Source organism: Atheta coriaria, unplaced genomic scaffold (assembly GCF_025399875.1).
Source record: "Atheta coriaria isolate IRGN ID8LTWV9N9 unplaced genomic scaffold, Caltech_Dcor_3.1 hic_scaffold_9_pilon, whole genome shotgun sequence".
Lineage (NCBI taxonomy): Eukaryota > Metazoa > Arthropoda > Insecta > Coleoptera > Staphylinidae > Dalotia > Dalotia coriaria.
In genome coordinates, this window is record NW_027045451.1 from 5,606,754 (window position 1) to 5,628,420 (window position 21,667).

The following is a 21,667-nucleotide window of genomic DNA, read 5'->3' on the forward strand; positions in this document are numbered from 1 at the left end:
CTGTATAAGCTAAACACGGTGATAGTGTGGTGTGTCGCGCGCATTGCGGAAATCCTCCGCAGCTGAAGAACAGAAAGGAAAGCTGTGTTATCAGCAAAAATTCTGGCGCGCCGTTCGGCGGCGGGTCATCAATCATTTGCGCCCCACGCTTCGCCAAACCCGCTATCTATATCTTGTGCTGGCTGCAGATAGCTCGATCGACAACCGCCACCACCCTATATATATATATATATATATGCGAGTGCCTTTAAACTACCAATGCTGGTTTTATCTTATTAATGTTATAAATCTTATCGGTATGGAAAATAATAATAAATATTTTATTTCAATTTCAATCTGTGTTTGGGGGTGTAAGTATCACAAAACAATTTATTATTTAAAATTGCTATTAATATTAATTCAGGATAATTTTTTATAAAAAAAAAATAAATTTTTAATATTTAAATTAAAAATAATTAATTTACGATAATAATTTTAATCTGGTATTAAGTTATGTATAATATATTAATTGTTTTATTTTTATTTTGGTTTTAAAATAAATTTTTTATGTTAAAATAATTTTTGTTGATTTTTTGAATTTCGAAATGTTTTATTGATGTTTTCGCTTTCCTCCGTTGCAGGTTGCCGGCGCTGACGTCCATCCTCGCTGATCATTACGCCGCCGCCGCCGCCGGCGCTGGTGGGGGAAGCAGACGCAGCGATCGTCAGCTGGCGCGGGCATCGCGACGCCGCGCGCCGCCAGTCTACGTCGAGCGTTCGACTCGCACGCCCGCGCTCCATCTCTGCGCCCGGTCGCTCTTCGGCACGCGCGTGTATCGATCGCGTTTTGGATTACCGCTTTTTTGGATTATCCCCCGCGTGGTGGCGGAGTGACCAACGTGTGACATAACCGAGTGTGACCCGAGTGTGCACAATCATGCAACTGCAACTGTTCCAACAACAGCGGTGGTGATCCCGCTCGTGTCTCGCGTGTCTTTTCGGCTGCGGTCGTCTTTTTTTAGTGGTGGATCAACTTGAGTTTTTGTGTGTGTGCGCGCGTTAAAATGATGAATTCTTCGAAGACGGTTACGATGCTCGCGCACGTTTGCGCTGCATTCGTGGTGATGACCTTTGCGGTTGGCTTCGTCGCGGATGGTGTCGCAGCTTCCTGGCAGGAGAACGTCAGGCCGAAGATGTACGTCCAATTAGGTAAGTGCAGAAAATCAATTTTTATATTTTTATTAAATCTTGGAAATTATAACGTAGGTGGTAATCTATTGTTGTTTTTATTTTTTATTTTTTTGTTTTGTTTTGTTTTTTGTGCTTTGGTGTTTCTTATTGCGTGCCGGTATGGTCGTAGATTACATTTTACGCCCTTTCTTCCTTTCGCCTTCTTTACGTCGACATTTTTGGACGTTCAGTGTTTCCTTATTCATTTTCGGCCCTTTTAAGCTGCAGGCACAACGAGTTAGAACCCGCCGGCAGTTTATCCTCGGCTGTTTGTTTAGTTTATTTGCGTGCGCGCCTTGCTATCTATTTTTAAAACAAATAAAACTTTATTCTCATTTAGTGCACAAGTTGAATAATTTAAAGACCGCCTTGGTAGTTACTCGAGCGTCCTGTTTCAAATAAAACAAAATTGAATGTCATGTCATGATTTGATTAACATCCAAGCATTTAATATTTGTATGTATTTGGCTTGCGTTTATTGTATGAAAGGAAAAAGTTTACGCTCTAAATGAAATGAACTGCAATGGAGCGAAACGAAATAAGGGCATATATGTACGGTGGGCTTAGACCGCACATCAGAGAAAGTGTTCAAACACCGAAACGATGTACAACCATTGCGTAAGCATAATGAAGGAAGGGTACGAAGGGTACGCGTTCCATATGAAGGTTATGAGGGTAGGGAACAACGCCAAACAATGCCGTCGACAAAGAGATGGGTCATGTGGGTATAGTTTAACATTCATTCTGAAACGTGAGACGTTGCAATTAATTCTATTCCGAGCATTAATTTATTTAAGAAAACTCATAAAAATTAGTGAAGGGAAAAGAGTTTTTCAGATCAGGTTATGTTATTTGAAGTAATCAACAGCATTGCATTGACAGTTCATGCAGAAAGTAGTGCAGTAAGTCTACACGAGTTTTTTATTCAATAAAGCAAATGCATCGCTTTTATTTGAATAGAAAAGGTTGATGGCGACTGAAAATTATTTAAAGTATATATTTATTCATTGAAATTTGAAGCTTGGAATACAAAATACATATTTTTCTATTTTCTGAACTCATTAATGACGTCACTTCTTTAATTGAGCTCAATTTTTGTTTTAAAACAAAAATTTTTAAAATTTTGAATTTTTTAAATTAAAATATTATTTTTAACAGAAAAAACATCATTTCCTGTTGAAATATGTTATTAATTGTAAATAATATTTATTTTCGAGCATTCTAGGACGGTTTTTCGAAAACAGTCATTATATCTCCTTCTATTAATTTGATTTTTATTGATAAAACATACCATTTCAGTATTTTTCTTTTTTCTTTTATTCAATAACAAAGCTGAATTAGATTCACTGAATAATTAATATCTGACTGAATATAAACTTTGCCCCCGCAGCTAGTATTGGGTACATTTTAATACATTTTATACAAACTTTGTCGAATAGATATCACGCAGAGTTGTTTATTGATTGTTTTTGTTATTAAGCATATTCATAGTTTCCCAGTCGATTAGTTGTCTCTTCAACTCGTTACAACTTTAGTTTCAGTCTCACACAGTTCATCTCAGCTCACAGCTTGTAACTCGACTTGTTCTCGTGCTACTCCTTCTCATCTCGTCTCTTCATCTGAGAATTCATTTTCCGTGCTTGCGTGTGTGTCCCGGTTGTCTTCTCGCGTCGCCGCACCGGCTCCGCGGTGAATAAGTTCGTCAATAAATAACTCCGCGTTGGAAATCCAACGCCTACAACTTGCTCCTCGCTTGCTGGCTCGGCTCGGCTTTAATTCCAGCACATATCACTATTATTTAGTGGTGTGGTATGATACATATCACTGACAAGCAAATGAAATGAGTAGAATGAGACGCACGATGGTCAGGATGAACGAGCAGTTTAAGATGCAATTGGTGCAATGAATATCTGAAGCAGTGGCATGCGTGGCTCGGTTTTTCAATCTGTACGGAGCTAAATCGTCTGCATCTTGTTCGTTTACAACGCAGACAATTTAAGTCGTTTTAAAACGGCTTGAAAGTTTTATTTATATATATGGCTGCTTTTGCCCACGATTTTGTCTCCATAGGTTTTAGTAAAAATGCAGTTATGTGTTGATTTTGTCAATAAGATACGTAAGTTTCTTTTAAAGACATGAGAAATGTTAATAATGCACTTTAACGCCATCTAGGACTTAATTATTTAACTATAACTATGATTGAATCTCTATATTAATTTTATTGCCCGATTTAACACCCTTAACGTCATAATTTTTAATAATTTAATAGTTATTATCCCAATTTGGGCTGAGATGAATCCAAAAAATCATAGATCATCAAAATCTGCCCAGCCGTTCTTGAGTTATAAAAGGTGTAACTAACTCGATTTTGTTTTATATACATAAAATGCATCTTGAGATAAGTTGGTTACATAAAAATAGAATTATCTTTTATTTTTATAGAAATTCTACATTTTCTGCTTTAAAATTGAGTTCAAACAGTATTAGGTTATGTAGTTTGTAGCTCTTGTACTTGTAAACATATCGGAAATAGTCGTTTCCGGTGCACAGCGCTCGAACTCAATTAAAACGCACAACGGCTACAGTTTCCTCGGGACTGGTCGCTACAACTTCTATTTATAGTTTGATCACCATCACCATCAAAGCTATTTAAAACGCTGCACTACACAACTTTTTGTTTACACAATCTATTGCACAATATATTGACGTGGGGCGGTCATTTTACCTGACTTGGTAGTAAAATGTCTTCCAAACGACTTTTTGCTCTTTGTTGTTGGTTTTTATTTGTACGTGGTGTAATTTTTATCTCTTTGTTGTCGGCTTGATGTGCTCCGCTCCGGTTGTTATTAAATTTTCTTTATAAACGAACGATTTACTGGATTATTCCGGCGATAAATCACCGCCTTCTTCCTGAGTCCTGAGGTGGTTTTACGATGGCGTTCTCCTCACTCATTTCTTTCTAACTTGTTTTCTCTCTGTGTGCACTTCTTGTGTTTTGCCCCGCGCGGCAGCAGCAGCAGCAGCAGCATGGCTTCTTCATTTTCAGCGACTGCGCCGTTATTTTCTTCTTCATTTCTTCGTCAGCGGGCGCGAGGCGGGCGTAATAGGATCATTGTTGCTCGTTTAAAGTTATTGTGTTAGCTTTATCTTCGGCGGCGTCGCGGTTTTGTTACAGTGCGCGGGAGGGAAATTTCGTTAATATTGCCGAAATAAATTAACAAATTTTCGCCGCCGCACGCCTAATTGCTTTCGTCGCTTATTTTGTGCGTCTTATCCTCGCGGCCACACAACGCCTTTTTTAAATAATTTATCAGTATTTATGTGGTCGTTAAAATGTCGCTGGGAATTTACCACCAACGCATTTTTTTCTTCTTCTTTTACATGTTTTTTTGGGGCCGGAAAAATCTTTTAACTTATATTTTAGAATTTAATTATTGCAATTGTTTCGAAATCTCGTTTTTTTTTGTTCAAATGAGGAGAGATGATACGTTTGGAGGTTTTCCATGGAAGCTTGCCGAAACACGCTTTCAATATAAATGCAAATTTAAACGCGTTGTTTTTTCTTCAAACAAAAAAGCGCTTCTTCGGCGAGAGCAGCGATAATGCCGGCTCGTACTTGTCGCCCACTTTTTCCGCCTTCAGCTGGCGCTGTATGTGTGTGTATATATGCGTGTGTGGCTTGGGTGCAGCTGAGCCAAAACGAAAAAGTTTCAGCAAGTGTTTTTCTATCGACGCGCAATTTAATGCAACAAATTTGCAATCGACAACGCGACCGCGCTAACCAAACACAAATACAAACATTAAACGTTAAACTTTGATTTGTCGAAATTGTGTGAATCCGAAATCTATGCAAATAATATGTACGAGTATATTCAGATATGTAAATTATATTCCCCGTTTGTGTCGAGCGGTTTTATATTAACGATTTCGTTATCGACTCACGAGTTATTAAATATAATTTATTTATTTATTGGTTCGAATCGCGATCGCGGATTAGAATTGGGTTTAGACTTTGATTCACTTTTGTTGGTTTTCTTAGGATTTGTTAAGTGGGTTCTTGATGATCGATTCAGAAGAACTTGTTAACTTTCACTTGTTTATTCAACGAACTTGGATGATACAATAATCGCTTAGGTCTAGGTCTGCGCTCTATTTATATGGCTCTAATATGCGTTTTAAATAAATATGAAGAGAAGATGCGCAACGAAACAGGAAATGCGCAATTAGGTGACTTTGAGACAATGAATTCTAGAAATTGATAATTACGTTTGAAATAAATAATTACTGCGCTTGAAATAAATATCATGATTGCGTCTTAACTAATGATTCTTGTTTGGTCATCGGGTTCTGTTCATATAACTTGTATGATGCGTTTATTATCATTATTTGTTATTTCAGGCGCGATGTTTGCTGAGGCTTTTTTTGACCTAGCTTTTGAATTGTTTATTTATTTAGGGCGATAGATAATGTCGAATGCAAGACTCGACGCTAGAAAAACATGCCTACGGTGAAGCAGCTAGTGTTATGAATGCGATTATCGCCTTTTCTAGCGGAACATTCATATTGTGGTTTTTCGATTCATTGTTTTTCTTATTTTGCTTCGATGCTGAACAGGATGCTTCAAAAAATAAACAAAATTGTTTCCGCTCGAGCTGTTCTTGTCGTAGTGACATGCAAAAGTTCATTTTTTGCACCGTTGATCATATTTAGATCTAAATTTTAAATATATTTGCCATCTGTGTAGATATTATTAAAAGGTGGTTTAATTATTTACTTGCTTCATTTTTGGGTTGATTATTTACTGAATCTGTTAATAAGGTTCTTATCTTTACTTCTAAGGAATGAAAATACTAATATTGCTATTTAGCGCCCTCTGGATTTGCATTATATAAGTAAAATTGTGGTGAAATCTTCATATTAACTTTCATACCTTAATTTTCACCCTTCAAGTTATATTTTTGCAACAAAAAGTAGCCTATTTGTTTTTCCTTGATCAAAAGTATCTCTATACCAAAATTTATCAAAATCCGTTTAGCGGTTTTTGCGTGAAAGCGTTACAAACAAACAAATACATTGATATTCGCATTTTTAATATTTAATTACAAAATATTTCAATTCATAATTAATTTAAGACAAGATTTATTGATCGATGAGAACGAAGTTTACTGAAACTGGTTTAGTATATTATAAAGTAAATATTTATTTATTTGTAATAATTAATGAACACAATTTAATTAATCTTGACAGTTTTGATAATTTTTGTTTCGGTAAATGTGTAGTGGTCTTGTCTGAATTTCGTTAATTCCAATGACAAGTTGTCATCTGCTGGAAATGAATCGCATTTGTGTGAAGAATTAATTTCATTCGGTTATTTATATTCAGCGTGTTTTGTACGCTTTATTTAAATGTAATTCATTTAAATTCTATGCGCACGGTGATAACGCTGTTGAACATTTTAACGTTCATTAGTTTTTGCTCGAATTTTCGTTAAATTTGTGTAATTAAACGAAATCGCCATAAATAATGAACACTTGCGTCGCGCGCCCATCCGAAATGTTTAATTAATTTTCATTTGTTTAATTTTTTCAATAAAATTCAATTATCTTATTTGCTACGCGTGCGCACATTCCACTTTAATATCATATGCTGCACTGTTTTTTTCATTCCTTGGTGTTTTATTGGAATTAATGAAAACATCTGGTGTCTACCCCACGTTCTCACCATTCCCGCCCCTTGCTGAATAAAAACTCTGATGACTGTGACTATGACGTGGTTATGGTGATGGTGTGACGAAGGGCAATGTGAAATTAAAAGGGTTTAAATATGTTTTGTTCTTGCGTTTTGCGTTTGACTTTGTGGAGGCTAGAGGGCAACCGCTTTGCGATTGCATCGCAGAGGCGTCGAAAGCGAATTTGAATTGCAATCGAGTCGAGTATTTGCGCACAATGCGCGTAAATGGTGCGAACGCACAAAAAAGATGCTTAGGGGCGCGTGTAAGAGCCCGGCCATTGTCACATCGGCATTATTCTTCAATCTTTTGTTTTATTGAGGTATAAGCTATATTTTTTGCGCTCGGTTTTAAGCTAAAACTGATAAAAAACATTTTTTATTGGGCTATTAGACTGAACACATTGTATGTTGATCTTGCACGCACAGCAGATGTCATAAAACGTCACATTTTAATATTTTATGGTACTTGATAGCATGATGGCGTATTCGTAAGAGTTCAGAGCACTTTTTACGATTTAATCGTTTTTTAAGCATTTTGCGCATCGCGTTTCACGTTTTAAAGTCTCGTTTCGTGTCGAATTAATTCCCGCTTATAAAAACCACGCCGTCATGCGTCATGATTACGCATATAACCGACACTTAATAAGCTCGTTTGTTGCGTTACTTGAAAAAGTGTTTTCAAAAAAAAATTCTCGGGTGTATGTGGTGTTGCATGATGTATGAAAATGAAGCACATGTTTCGGCCGATGGCGCGCGGGTTGCCAGTAATTCAATTCCAGGACGCGCGCGCGCGTAGTTTATTAGCGTTCGCGCGAAAGGCGCGCTAATTAGCGATATGAAAAGACGCCTTAATTAACTACATACTGCGCACGCCAAGTTTATTAGCCGAGTGTCTCGGGACGACGCAAAGTTGCCAAGAGATTGGCGGAAATTTATCGTCGTAATAGTTTAATGTGCACTTTGTTTAGTTTTCCGATTCATCACCAGATGGCAGCACACGAGCACAATTATGTCCGCTTTAAGTAGCTCGCCGGATTTAATTTGTGTTTTAGTGTAAATATTGACATAGCATACCATTCTACTGATTTTTCAGTTGTTTTGGTTTTAGTTACAGGCAAGCAGACGTTGTTTTTCTAAGCTTTTCCTTCGCGATCCGCACACGAATGTTTATTACCTGCCATTACCGGATTTCCATGCATGCCGATCGCACGGTGGTATCCTCGGGCGTTTGCGATTCCGCGTTTACCTTTTTCGTTCATGTTTTCCACGTTGTGGGTTCGTGTTTGTGTTTCCGAGGGGGTTGTGATCCTTCGCGTCGCATAACAAATTCCCGTCCGCGCGGCTGGCGGGGTTTATTTTATTCTCTAGGTTTGATTTTTCCTCGCGCTCCTTTTTAGATTCCGCGCGTTTTTCGCGATTTTTTTTTGTTTTACGTCGCTGCGTGCATTCGTGTGTTTACAACGCGCGCGCGTCGGGTTATCCTGCGGGATAGATACTTGTTTACGTCCCGTCGAGCGTCGACGTCGCGAATAAACTCGGCAGTGAGCAGCAAAGACTGCGGAAGCATTTAAATTTAAATGTAAATTTCGATTTTGCATCTCGCGACTCGGCGAGTGTGCTTTGGCTGCATCTGGCAGCCAGCGATGTGGCTGGAAGGATGTTTTACATGTTTTACATGTGCGGGGGCGGCGGGTGGGGAAGGCGGTATTTGGAGTTTGCGTTTAGTGTATTGCCGTTAGCGTTGCGCATCCGTTTGCACTATTACTGATGTGTCGTGAGCACTGTTTTCGCGATTTCTTCCTGATTTTATCTTGATTTCTTTTTTTCTGTGTGTTGTCAAGAGTAGAACGAAGTGAAATTACACACACTTGAGTAAAAATAGAATGTTTAACCTTTTTTTTTTGTTGTGATCCATTTCATCAATATTAAATACAATTTCTCGAATCGTTTTAATGCTTTCAAAAGTTTTTCACCTACACTGCTAGTGATTTATAGCGTTTTTTTCTTCTTCGGACGGTGGCGGCGGCTGTGTTTGGGAAAATTTAAACAAAAAGTCTCATTCTTCATCCCCCTCGGCAAGTTTTCGTTTACAGGAAAATGCGAAAAAGTAGGCAAAAGTAAAAAATTGAAAAAACTCGCGCGTCGAGTGAGCGTGTTGCTGACACGCCATGCGCCACCACAAGCCATCCCCCCACACATGACACGGTCTCAGTTGCCCGCCTCCCCCGCACGCTTGCCGCCGCAAAACCGCGGCGGAATATATAAAATTTGTCAAAAGAGTTTTTCTCAATTTTTTGCGCGCGCGGCTCCCTTGTGTTGTTATGTAGTGGTTTTTTGGGTGGTGTAGATAAAGCACTTTAGCGCGGTTTAGTTGTGCGGGGGTGGCATTACGGCAGCAACGAGTAACACCTGAACCTTTCATTCGCTAGACGTGTGTTCGTAGTGTAAACGTCTAATAGATTTCAAGTTCAAGTTTGTGTGCAGCGAAAAAATATGCAAGTGAGGGTGCGAAGAATGATTTTCTTTGCGACAGGGAGGGTGCATTATGTCTAGGGTATAAATCTCATTTTCGGAGTGTGTTTGCATTATCTACTATCAAGTTTATTAGTTTTTTATTGAGTGCGCATGTGCAGTAGTTATTGCTGAACTTTCATTTATAACCGTTAGATGGCAGCACTTGTGAATTTTTATTAAATATTCTCTTTTGACCTTATCTTAAACACATTAAATAGCTAATTATAATATTTCTGACATTTTTTGACGTTTTCTTTTCTTTTAATGGTTCAGCACCAGGTTTGAATGGAAATAAAAGATATTTAAAACATTTTTTTATTCTTTGCTCCTCCAAGTGAAGAATATAAGTAGGAATAAAGTGGTATAAGATGGAATAAGATGGGAATAGAAGTGGTGCGGGCGCGCGACTTGCAATTACCGGTAATCGGTGTCATCTGCCGTTATCGTTATCGTCCTTGTGCGCTTGCAAGTCCTCAACGCAGGGGGCTTTAATTATTATTAGCATTATCCGGTCTCGACGTGGACCAGACTCTTCTTAAGCAGCGTGTTTAGTCAACAAAGTGACAAAATCAAATGATACAATGTGTGTGTTTTTTTATTTTATTCATCAAATTCCAATAAAACCCAAGAATAATGATAATATTTATATTAAAAACTTTTTCTACATTGTCAACTTCTATTTGAACCTTATAAAAACCTGGCGTCTATTGAAAATAATAGATTTTTTCTTTTATTATCAAGAAAAAGTGCTGTTGTCTTTTCTTGTAACAATAGTGCCGGAATAAAAGCAAGCCACTGAAATATAAATAAGATGCAGAAAATCACGATATACAAAAAAAGAGAAGGATGTGGGTGCCGCTCGATGGAAAACTGGCAGGATAATACCCAGCGCAGCGACTTTGTTTCTTGTGCTTTTCTTCGGTAGTCAGCGTTCATTTCTGTTTCTTACGCTGCGCCGAGATTCTTTTCGTCGCGCGGATAAAATTTCATATATAATATGATATAATATAATGAAGAATCTCATTATGCAAGCTGCGCGCCGCATTCTTGCGTTTCACTCGCACTTGATGTGCGTGTTTTTTTTTTCTGCTCTTGTGCGCATCGTTTGCAGCTTTCATAGCGGTAACAACGTTAGCAAATAAACATTATTATGTTTGTACTAAGACGTTTTTTGTTTGTTTAAGGACGGATGCAGGATATTTTATTTCGCTGCTTTCTTTTTTTGCCAATTACACGGAATAAAATAAAATGCGTATATTGGTTAAAGTTTATTTTGTAAGTGGAATGAATGAATTGAAACGAAAAGACAAACAAAAGGATATAAAAAGGATTCATGTCTGGTGCTTCGTCTGCTGGGAGTCGTTTGCGGTTTTGTAATTGCCAGATAAGTTAATTACATCGAGAAAATTTAAAAGATAAGCACAAGCACGCAGACGGGAAAAAATTGCGTCCTTTTCTAGACAGAAGAATGCGTAGGCGAAACAAAGCAGAGTCGCAAAGATTGTAAGATAGGAGGATTGGATGGAGAAAGTTGGTAAAAATAAAAATAAAACTGAGAGGAGGGATTTCGGGGCGCGCGCGTAACACAAGGGTGGAGGAAGATTTGGTCGCTGGGCTTCACGTGTAAGGAAAGTGCGTCTGTATGGAAAAGATCTAATTGCACTCCGGGGAGGCATCCGTTGCGCCGATGGTTAACGGTTAACGAACGGTTAGTTACGAGCCCGGAAGCCGGAAAACCGGAAAAGAGACAAATTAAACTCAGACGCGCGCAAAAATTGCGCGCACACAATAAATATACCCATCTACTACTCAAATTCAAAGAGCAAAATATGTAATTATTTTATTTTTTAAATTTATTAAATTTGCTATTAGTTTTTACCGGATGCATAAAGATGCACATAATATATCCGATGTTGTAAGTTGTGAGTTGTGACGTTGCGAGCGTGCAACTCTTCTTCGTTTTTGTCGCTTTGGCGCGCATGATTTACACATAGTCGACGTAATAATTATGATCATCTATCATCTGGCGTATAACGCTGGCGCGTGTTCGAGTTGGCGGTGGTAGTGGTGGTGGCGGCGAGGCACCCACCAACAACCTCCGTCTTTGCGAATTGCTTGCAGCGTTTATTGTTCGTTCTTTGCGTGCGCGAGCAAGACGAGCGCGCAAACTTGTTACGAAGGACAAAAGAACATGATAAATCTTGAATTATTAAATTTTAATGCTGTCAGTAATTTCGAAATAGTTTGTGAAATTGATTATGATTTTAAACTTTGGGATTTTTTAAAGTTTTTATCTTGAAATGATTTTTTTATTTTTGTGGTTTTTGTATTTTTGTCTTAGAAAGCACAAGGAGAGAATCGCCGTGCAGAAATTATTAACTAAGGCATAAATTTAAAATATGAATTATGGCTTTCTTTCGTTTCGCGTGCGCGCGCGCTTGCGCCCGCACAGCGAACTGTATGAAAACAGGAAAGGTCGAATGCAAATTGAAAACTACAATGATTTATTCATTTTTATTTGCTTTGCTGCACTCGTAATAGAATTTCCAGTTCTGTTTTCTTGGATTTAATTGTAGACTTCAACAACAAACATACAATTGAAAAATGGTTTCGCATTTTTAGATTTTCACTTTTCGATTATAAATACACAGAGCAAGTAAAAATATTTATTCTAATGACGCAAAATTTTAAATATTTTCGCAAATGTTAAGGAAATGAAAACGAAAGTAAACTTTTATTAAATACGATGAGAAAAACGCGTGTCGCCCGCACCTGATGCCCGTATCCGTGCGTTTAACGCACCCCTATTTTAAGGGTTGCTGTCCTCTGCACTCGAAAATCGTCCGAGAAATCTTGGTCCATAGAATTTTAGCATTTCTTTCCTTTTGCACAAACGCGCTCCAAAATGCTTCTCATTTCTTGCTCGTTTCTGTGAATTCTGTGCCATCCTGCCGCCCATTTCGGCGAGTTTCTTAACAATTCTTCGCGTCTTCACGCGGAGGGTTAATGCGCTCCCTGGGCGAGCGATTTCGAACAACGCGCGCGCGAGAGGCGAAAACGAAGATGAAGGCAAATAAACATTTCGAAAACGTGCATCCGAGCGAGCAGCCGCGAGCCACACGCGGGGTGGTTTGGAAAATCTAAGGGGTGTGTGAGTGCTGGTGTGCTCATTATATTCGCTTCTATTCGTTTCGGATTTTAGTTATATCTCTCACCCTGCCGCCGCTTTTTACTCCTGTTCGTTCTTCTCGTCTGCTTGCGGGTGGTTCCTGCCGGTGCATTATTACGCCGCCGCTTTCTTAGCGCTTTCTTTGTATTTATGACGATTTTCATGCGAGAACGAGTACGGAAAGCAGACGCGCACGAAAATGAGTCCGAACCGCCTAAAAATGTCAGATAAGGAGCGCGGTGGATAAGAACTTGCGCGACAAAGAACCAAATCTGCGTTTTAAACGCATTTCACGAATGTTTTCATAATATTCTCACGTTTATCCATCGTTGAATATTATTTTAGCTTCATTTCGAACACGCTGTATACGCGTGGAAAATCATTTATTGTAAAATGTAAACGTAAATCTACTTAGAATCGCCTCGCGCCAAAGAGAATAACGAATGCGGTGGGAATAAGAGTTGAGAAATAAAGGATCAACTTCTTCTTGCTGGTGGTATAAAGGAGTTGAAGGGATGAGGGATAAAAGGAAGCGGAGAGTTTCCTGCTGCGTGCAACGCAAGCGCCGAAATTATTTATCTAAATTCATTACGTCCAACCGGATTACGCGCATTTTATATAACTTTACTCTGCGTATATTCGGCGCTGTACTCCGAGGCTTCAACAAAAAGTAATTTATTGTTCGCAATCAAATTTATTTCGTTTACTTTTTGCCTCTGGCGCCGCGCGTACGACTGAAGAAACGCTTTAGCGGTATTATCGTTTTCTAATTACTTTTGGATTACTTTAGATTAGGCGCCCCGGATATTAAATAAACAATCAAATTTAATCAAAAAATGAACTAATGATTTTTAAATGATTTAAGCTAATGATTTGTTCTCTTTTTGCAGGTGAGTTGGATTAACTTTTTATCTTCTATAAATTATATCTGCGTAAAAAGTAAGTGCAAATTAGAATATTAAATATCAAGTGGCTAAAAGAGGACTTTACCCACGAGATTGATTGAGAGCGAGTGTTTAATGGCGTTTAGCCACAGGTAGCTTACGCTTTTTTATCTACTTTCACTTTAGTTCTACGTTGAGCGCAGGCGCAAGCTCTGTCCCGTAGATAATGCCCGTGGATAATGGATATTACTCATGGTTTGGCCGTTCGTATATAAAGTACCACTTTTTGTGTCTAAAAACCGTGGAAAAACTGCCACCATATAGTTGGAAGTAGAAAAAGTTTGTTTATTACTCATGTATCATAATATGACAACATTATCCAGTGAACTCTTTTTTAATGTTTTCTTTTTTACCTGTGGAGTGTTTTTCTCTAATTATCACAAAGTTAACATGTTATTAGGTACGTCTGGCATTGTTAGAATAATCGAATTATGCCATCCGTCGAGGGCAGGGCCCGCCATTACGCTAATGAAATTTTTTTCTTTCACCTTTTATTCATCACCGCATCTGCTTAGCGATAACGCTCCGACGACAATGAGTGTAATCACCTTTAATAACAAACAGAAAAAAGACTCATGAAAACATCACGCATTACAACACGTTAAAGCACAAGCCAAACAACATTATAAACGCTAATACTCTTCGAAACTCGGCTTTGTTGATTATTTATATTTTGTAATCTACATTACATTAGCGTAATGCACAAGCAGCGGTTGGGCGTATATAGAAAATTATAAAGTTTTAAATGTTGATATCCATTGAATATCTAATGAGCACCAGAACAAAGCGAGCGGTTGAATTCATAGAAGCGGAAAGCGGAAACCGGAAAACTAAGGGTTGAAAAATAAAATGTGAATCTTTACGCTATCCACGGGGAATACAAACAAAGTTTACAGGGAAATGTGTGAATAAATTAATAGTCACGGGTGGAAATTTAACAGAAAAATATTGAGGACATTTTTGTTAAGATGGCACTTGGAATGGGAGAAATAGAAGACGTGGGTGAATTCGTTTAAGGGTTGTGGAATGGAGTGGCGTAGCACCGCGTCGTGCGCGGAATTATTAAAATTTATGCAAATTATGCTAAACAAGGTTAGCAAATATAAATACGCCGCCCCCGAATGTCTTTGACGCCCGAACACTTCCCCGGGGGAGGCGTGTCTTGTGTCCGAATGGTGTTCTTAGCATTTCAAACATTTTCCACCCCTCTGTGTGCTATTTTTGTTTCAATTTCGACTTTGTGTGTTATTTCCTAATGTTTTCATAGTGTAGTTAAAGGCGCATGCGCACTAGCACTAAGTGTTTATTTTCTACATGACAATTGAATGTAATTGTACACAACCGGAAATTAAAAAAAGAGAAAATCAATTTTCTCATTGCCTTTGTGTGTGTTGGTTGGGTATGAAGAGATGTGAAAATAAAATGAAACGTAATGATGCGATCGTGGTGCGCGGATGCGTAGGTATGCATCGGCGACGAACAAACACCGGAAATGATTTCGTATGCGCCGTACGCGCGCGCTTTTATTATATTCAATTTCCATTCCATTTTCGGCGCCCGGCTCTCGTGTGCGGCGGACCGAAAGTGTCAACACTTGGTCGTTAAAACGCTCGCTCGAGTAATTTGTTTGTTTTCGCGCACGCGGCAGCGGAATTACTGCGCGCCGGCCGAGTGCGAACTGAGAGTGATCGCAAACTTTTAAATCAGCGATTTAATTTTTATGCGGATATAAAATTAGATAATATTCATTTGAGAGAAACTCAAATAATTTTAGGGTTTTATTTGTGTTGCGAAATAAGTTGCCTATAGTTGCACATGTTTTCTTGGCACAAAAGTGAGTAATATGTGATATTGGAAAATTCGTCATCGTTGCAATTTGTTAATGCATGGCTGATTCTTCTTGTGCAAGGGTTGTTTATTATTTGAAGTTTTTGATCTTGTAATGTAACGTTTCGCTTACTGGCTGCCTGCGTTCTTCGTTCTGTGGGGAGTTTAATTTAATGAATTAACTTTGTGAGATTTATCGTTTCGGGGGGTGGAAAACTCGACCAAACATTTTTCCTCGCTCGGAAGTCGCGAGCGGCCGGCTGGATTGTGTTTGCTTCGGTGTGTGCGTCGGTGTCTTTTCTGGTCCAGCGGGTATTTTTCTGGACGTTGGACTGGAAACTATTTTTGCTATTACAATGATTGTACTAATCTAGAAGCGAAAATATACATTGTGTTCAGATATTAGTATTTGAGGTTAGAATTTTTTCCTTCTAAGGGTTGTTTGTCAATGTATGCACATGCAGCGCGTATACTGCACATGATTAATTCCTGCACATTGCGAAACGTTGGCCATCATCTTGCAGCCGCTGATGCTGATGGTGCTGAAGTTGAGCCGAGGGCTGTGGGTGCCAGCTGCGCACGGGCGTTTTTCGAGTCACGCGATGCGGCGCTAATGTGACTGCCGACGATGACCGGCACGTGTGGCCGGAACTTTTGACGCTAAGAAATGTTCAGGACCGTATCGTGGTCCAGCGGGTCGCTCTGGTAGGGCCAGATTTAGTCATAATAGATGGGTGTTATTTCCAGGCGAATATGTAGGTGCCGCAGGAAAAGCCGCCCTGCAAAAAATACGCTTTCGATAATTAAACGACCGGCCGTATAGCTGGCGCGCAAGGCAAAATGCGGGAAAAAGTATTTCCGGTTAGTTTTTCGCCAACCCCTTGCCGGGCGCTTTTTTCGTTTTTAATTTTTGTGTGTGCCGCCGAGCGGAGTTGAGCCGCGAAGGAAATTTGTAAATGCCAGCGCGGCGGGAACATATTTGCCAACTGACATATTTAGCCGGAAAAACCCCGACGCAATGCGGTGGAAAATTGAAGGGAGGGCTGGAAAAAATTATGAACGCAAAAACTCGCCAAAGAAAAATCCACAAAACTCATTAATTTGCAGCGGACTCTACAAAAATTTAAATTTTGACAGTTTGCAATTTTCAAAGCTTTCTACCACCAGAGGGCGGGATGCAAAACATTATTATCAGAAATTATTTTTGTTGCAAATATTTTCTCCTGGTCCTGATCGATGGTAACCAGGACGAGACGAGTAAATTCAATACTTTTTCGCCTCTTGCACGGCGAATTTACATTTTGTCTAGTTTCTTGTCTAATCCAGCGGATGTCTTGCACATGTCTCAACAGTCGGAGATGTCGGCGATGCGGACGATCTCGCGAATGTGCGCGAAATGTGGAAACGTTGAAACGTCAGGAATGATGTATGCCCACACTCTTTACATACCATGTGTTTCAAGCGGCTTTGCATTTGACGCAAAATATCGCAGCAGCCAAATAGCTTTCAATTAATTTCCAGCAAGTCACGAAATGTGTGCGTCGCTAAGAAATTGCCATTCTTCGAGTTTCGACTCGACGCAAATGCGCGATTAAATTAATTCACTTCTTGCCTCGCGGGGTCTTGATTGCGAACAATTTGTATGACATGCCATCGCCGCTGCCGTTGCTGCCGCTGCCATCGAGTTACCAGAGTTAGAGACTTACTGAATTACAACCGGAGACCGACCGTTCGCGCACATATCGCGCTCAACTGTGTGTTATGTGTGTTGTTCGAATGCAGAGAGCCCGCGTGTTTCACACAAGTGGTGCATGTTTAGTTACATTACGTCGCTGGGCGAGATGCACACGTCACTCGCACGCAGTCGGCAATTCGTTTCCACTTCGCGAGTGACTTTTCCGAGAGCGCGCGAGCGACCGGCTAAAGTCGTTACGACGATCGCAAATCTCGACGCCGGGGCCCGAACTCCGGCGCCGCGCCGGAAGTCGTCGTCGTCGTCGACGTGGCCAAAAAGCTCAACATGTCGACGCGCTCAACCATTTGTTATGTGCTTATGCACTTGATGTATACAAATGTCATGGCGGCGGATGAAAATGCATTAGATTGATTGTAATCGCGAAAAACGCAACTTTTCTCAACTTTTCACCGTCAGATGGCGCTAGTTGATATCATAATTTTTCCATGTGTGGTTTTAATCTCGATTAACGTGCGAAACCAGCTTTTAAATCAATCCCAGCTTCATGGTGATTGATTAATGGGCGCCGTATCTAGTATTTCACCATTTTGCGTCGTGCTGCCGCTGTTGTCGTCGGTTGTCGGTGGCCGCGGCGCGCGCGTTAAAGATTAACGAATCGCCGCTGTTCGACGATTGTTCCGATGCAGGCACGGGCGACAACTACAATTCGTTGTTCTCTCGCTACTCTCTCCCAACGGGTTATTGACCCACATCGCCGTGCAGGCCCGTATCTGTCCGAATTGAATTCTCATTAAATTGAGTAAATTGAAATTGATCACAATATTACGGGTGTATTTCGCTCGGAATTGGATTATTTCATGTTTTACACTCGTATTATCCTACAAATGTCGCTGCACAGCAATCGATGCGATAATTTATTTATATGTGCATTAGTGTTTTGTATGTTGCGCGATCGTCAAATCGGCAATAAAGTTTTGTTGTGTCACTTTGAATGCATGTGGATATGCATGTTGTGTGTGTGTGTTTCGTGTTCGGGTTCATTCAGTCGTTCGTTGATTCGTTTTTGATCTTTATACAATTTTAACGAGGCAAACGCGCGCGGCACGGGTATAACCGTCGATAACGCGTGATTATGCGCGCTCCCGACCCGCCCCGAACGCTTATATTTTATTGCGCGGCGTTAATATTTGATGCGCAGAATCGGAAATGCGGAAGCGTTCATCATTCATGAGGCTATTACATCAAAACCTCGGCAAAACGTGGGTCAGAATATCGAATCAAAGTTTCAACTTTACGACGAATTATTTTCATTCAAAGATGCACACACATCAACACGTAAATTGGTTGTATATTGATAAATGTAGGTGTTTACTGCTTTCGCAGCTATTAAAATGGCGCATTTTGCACTATTCAGTTGCTGCGCTGGTTATTGTTCGCTTTGATCTTCAATATTTTGATTATCATTTGATGTCGTTGTCATTATTGTCGTGTATGCCGCTGTTAAAAACTAATTGTACGCCTGGTCCGTTTGTGACGAATAATGATGCAAAGCGACCGCATCGTGCACTCGCTGGTGCATCACTCTGGTGTTGTTTGACGCGCGCGTTCGGTTCGTTTGTGCGATGCGTCGACCAGCATCGGTCGCTTCGGTTAATTATAATTAACAAACGGAGCGGGTCAACCACGGCCGGGCGACAGACCGTCAAGCCCGACAAATATATTATGCATTAAAGAGTTGCTCCGCGCGCCGAGTGGGTTCTTGGCAAGTCGACAAGTTGGTGTTTTCGAAAGCAGTTTACCATTTTCGCATTTGTCACCGTGCGAGATTATTTAGTATGCGAATTCATTATTAATTCCGGTGGGAATTGACACAAGACACTTTGTTATACATTGTAATTACTAAAATATACATGCGAATGTGAATTTGTTTGTTTGTGTCGCTTTAACGTGAAAACTACTGCAATAGTTTTGATAAAATTTGGTGTAGATATAGTTTAAAATAAGGAAAACAATATAGAGCAGTTTTTGTTGTGAAAATATAACTGGAAGGGTGTTAAATTAGGGATGAAAGTTCATATTTGCTGTACAAAAGTTAATTGTAAATAACTATAGATGGAGCTACTGTGGATTATATACTTGATTGTGAAATATGTCCCCTGAAAACTTTTACTTTTTTAAAAGTTGACTTTGGCTGTCCAATTGGAAGCGAACCGGACAATTCCATTTCCAATGCGAAAAGAAGAAAATAAGTTCGAAAAAAGTAGTCTATCGACTGATGCTGATAAATACGAAGCGATTCCGCGAACAAATCTGTTCGATATCTTACTCTACACGTTTTTCTCTGCGTTTGACTCTTTTTTCTCACTTTTGGTGACGGTCGCGTGGGTTGGGACACTGTCGGACCCCTCAGACAGCACAGCGCCCAAACAAGTCGAAAACCAACCGAGCATGCTCTCCCCGAACGCCAACAAAAAACAACGAACGAAAGCATGAAAAACCGCATCGATTGTGACTCCTCTCTAAGTCTGCGACTTTGTGAGTTATCTCTCTTTGTATTTTCGTATTTGCGAGTTGAATGGGCGCGGGACGCGAGGACGAAGTTGACCAATGGACCCGATAGTTTCCAGCATGAATGGCGCGCGCGGTGGAGAGCACAAAAAATAAAATCAAATGCGCATCGGTATTGGTAATCACGGACGGAAAGTCCGGCGATTTATCAAGTAACCTCCACGTGAACTCACTTGCAAGGCGACAAAAGACATAAAGAAGTAGGAAATCTAGTCGAAATAAAATCGGACATTGTGTTACTTTGGTTAAGAGGGAGAAATTTAAAAAATTGCGGGAATTATAAAGTTTGATTTTTATTTTATTTTTGGGATTTAATTCAAAGATCAATTAGTTGTGCGGTCAAAAGTTTTAATTCGTACGGCAAAGAAAACAAAGTAGAATTCAGTTCATTAATACAAATTACTCTCCCGCTGGCTCCCGATGCGTCTGGCGTAATAAGCCCGCTTAATCTAAAACCTTAAAACCTTGGCAACGTTAAACCCGCATTACGATGCCGAGGGATTACGCGGCGAACTCGATACGGCCCCGGCGTCCCGATACACTATTGCCCTTCCCACTCCACGCGTGTCGCGCTTGATTGTACATTATTTCGTCCTGGAAGCAAAGCCGGCCATCCTCGAACGGGGTGTGGGATTTTCCAGTGCGTTGTAGAACACATCCGCGTTTGATCCTAGCGTGAAAGAAGCGTGCGTGGAAAGGAAAGGGTGTTTGGTCCCGGGGTCTAAATTTCGGGCTATACGGGTATTAAATGATAATAGTGTCGCGCCTCTTTGGTTTCATTGCGTATAGCCTGCGTGTGTGCGGTGGTCTAAAAGTCCCAAAACGAAGCCAAGTGTGCTTAATTTAACTAAATATACATTGTACATCTTTTTGAAAGGTTGCGGATATCCTTATATCACTATGTGTTGGAAGAGTGCCGATGTGGGACAGAGATGAGGAGAGATTTTGGGTTATATCGAGGAAAACGTCAGTAAACGTTATGGAACGCTTGGTGTGGTTGAGTGTTGGAAGCGTTGCGAAAATGGCACGATATGTGCGGGAACGCACATTAATCTCTTCGGATTTTGCGGGTTATCTCCGTAAACTCTCTCTGCCTCCACGCCGGAAGTTTAATACCTATCGCATTGAGTTTCGAAAAGGAATCATCTTCAAAAATCATGCCCAGGACATGTTCTCTTCCTTCAATTTATCACCTAGATGTTTGTAATGTGGTTGGTTTGGTAATTCAATTTGATATCACAATGCACATTACCAACTCGGCAGTCATGTGAAGTTTTCGCTTTGACTTGGTCTTGTTGCACACTTGGAACTCGGCAACTCTCTTAGACAGTGCAAACCAATCCTGCGGAGCTCTGAATGCCTTGAAAGCTAAAACCAGCGCGCAAAGTGTGTATTCTAGAGTTACCCGCGCTTCTTGTGCCTCTCTGGTAGTGCATAGCACGTTATTAATTAACAATTAAACTAAATTGCAGGCAATTTACCTCGGCCGCGAGCGGGAAATTTACACAGAGACTTGTCGAGTAGTGATGGTGGTGGAGGGCACGTGCATTGCGTGAAAATTTCTGCTCCATTCATTTCAACCGATGTTGACTTCGCGCAGAGGGTGAAACTACAAGGTGCATGTATAAATGATGTTCAGGTGTAGATGTAGAGTGGAGTTGTGCTTGGAGTGGGTTAAGAGTGGAATGGGGGGGCTTATCTATGCATCGCTATCCTATCCGCTATCCCACCTTGAGTTTCAGTTCAAGCCCAGTGAAGGGATCTTAATTACCGAACTATAGTCAACTATAGGCGACTACAGATTCAGTTAGCATGCCCCACGCGTCCTCTCTATGGCTGTATAATGAGCAATCGAGCACACCGTATACAGAACGCTGTGTGAATAATATTGGGGATGAATTTGAGACCTTTGCGGGGATTATAGAGGTTTGGGTTTTTGAGGTGTGAGAGATTGTAAAAAGGGTGCATCTGATGTGATGATATGTGGGATTTACTACACATCACATCTTC

At 40.1% G+C, this 21,667-nt stretch overlaps 1 protein-coding gene across 4 annotated transcripts in view; it reads left to right on the top strand.

Annotated features, from left to right (window-relative positions):
- Positions 1-21,667, top strand: part of Sema1a (semaphorin 1a) — a 140,896-nt gene that overhangs the window by 13,120 nt on the left and 106,109 nt on the right. For all 4 annotated transcript variants that reach the window (XM_065310808.1, XM_065310809.1, XM_065310810.1 and 1 more), the window contains exon 3: positions 621-1,188. In XM_065310808.1, coding sequence (XP_065166880.1) covers positions 1,044-1,188 — 145 coding nt within the window. In that variant the 5' untranslated portion in view covers positions 621-1,043. The remainder of the gene's footprint in view (positions 1-620; positions 1,189-21,667) is intronic.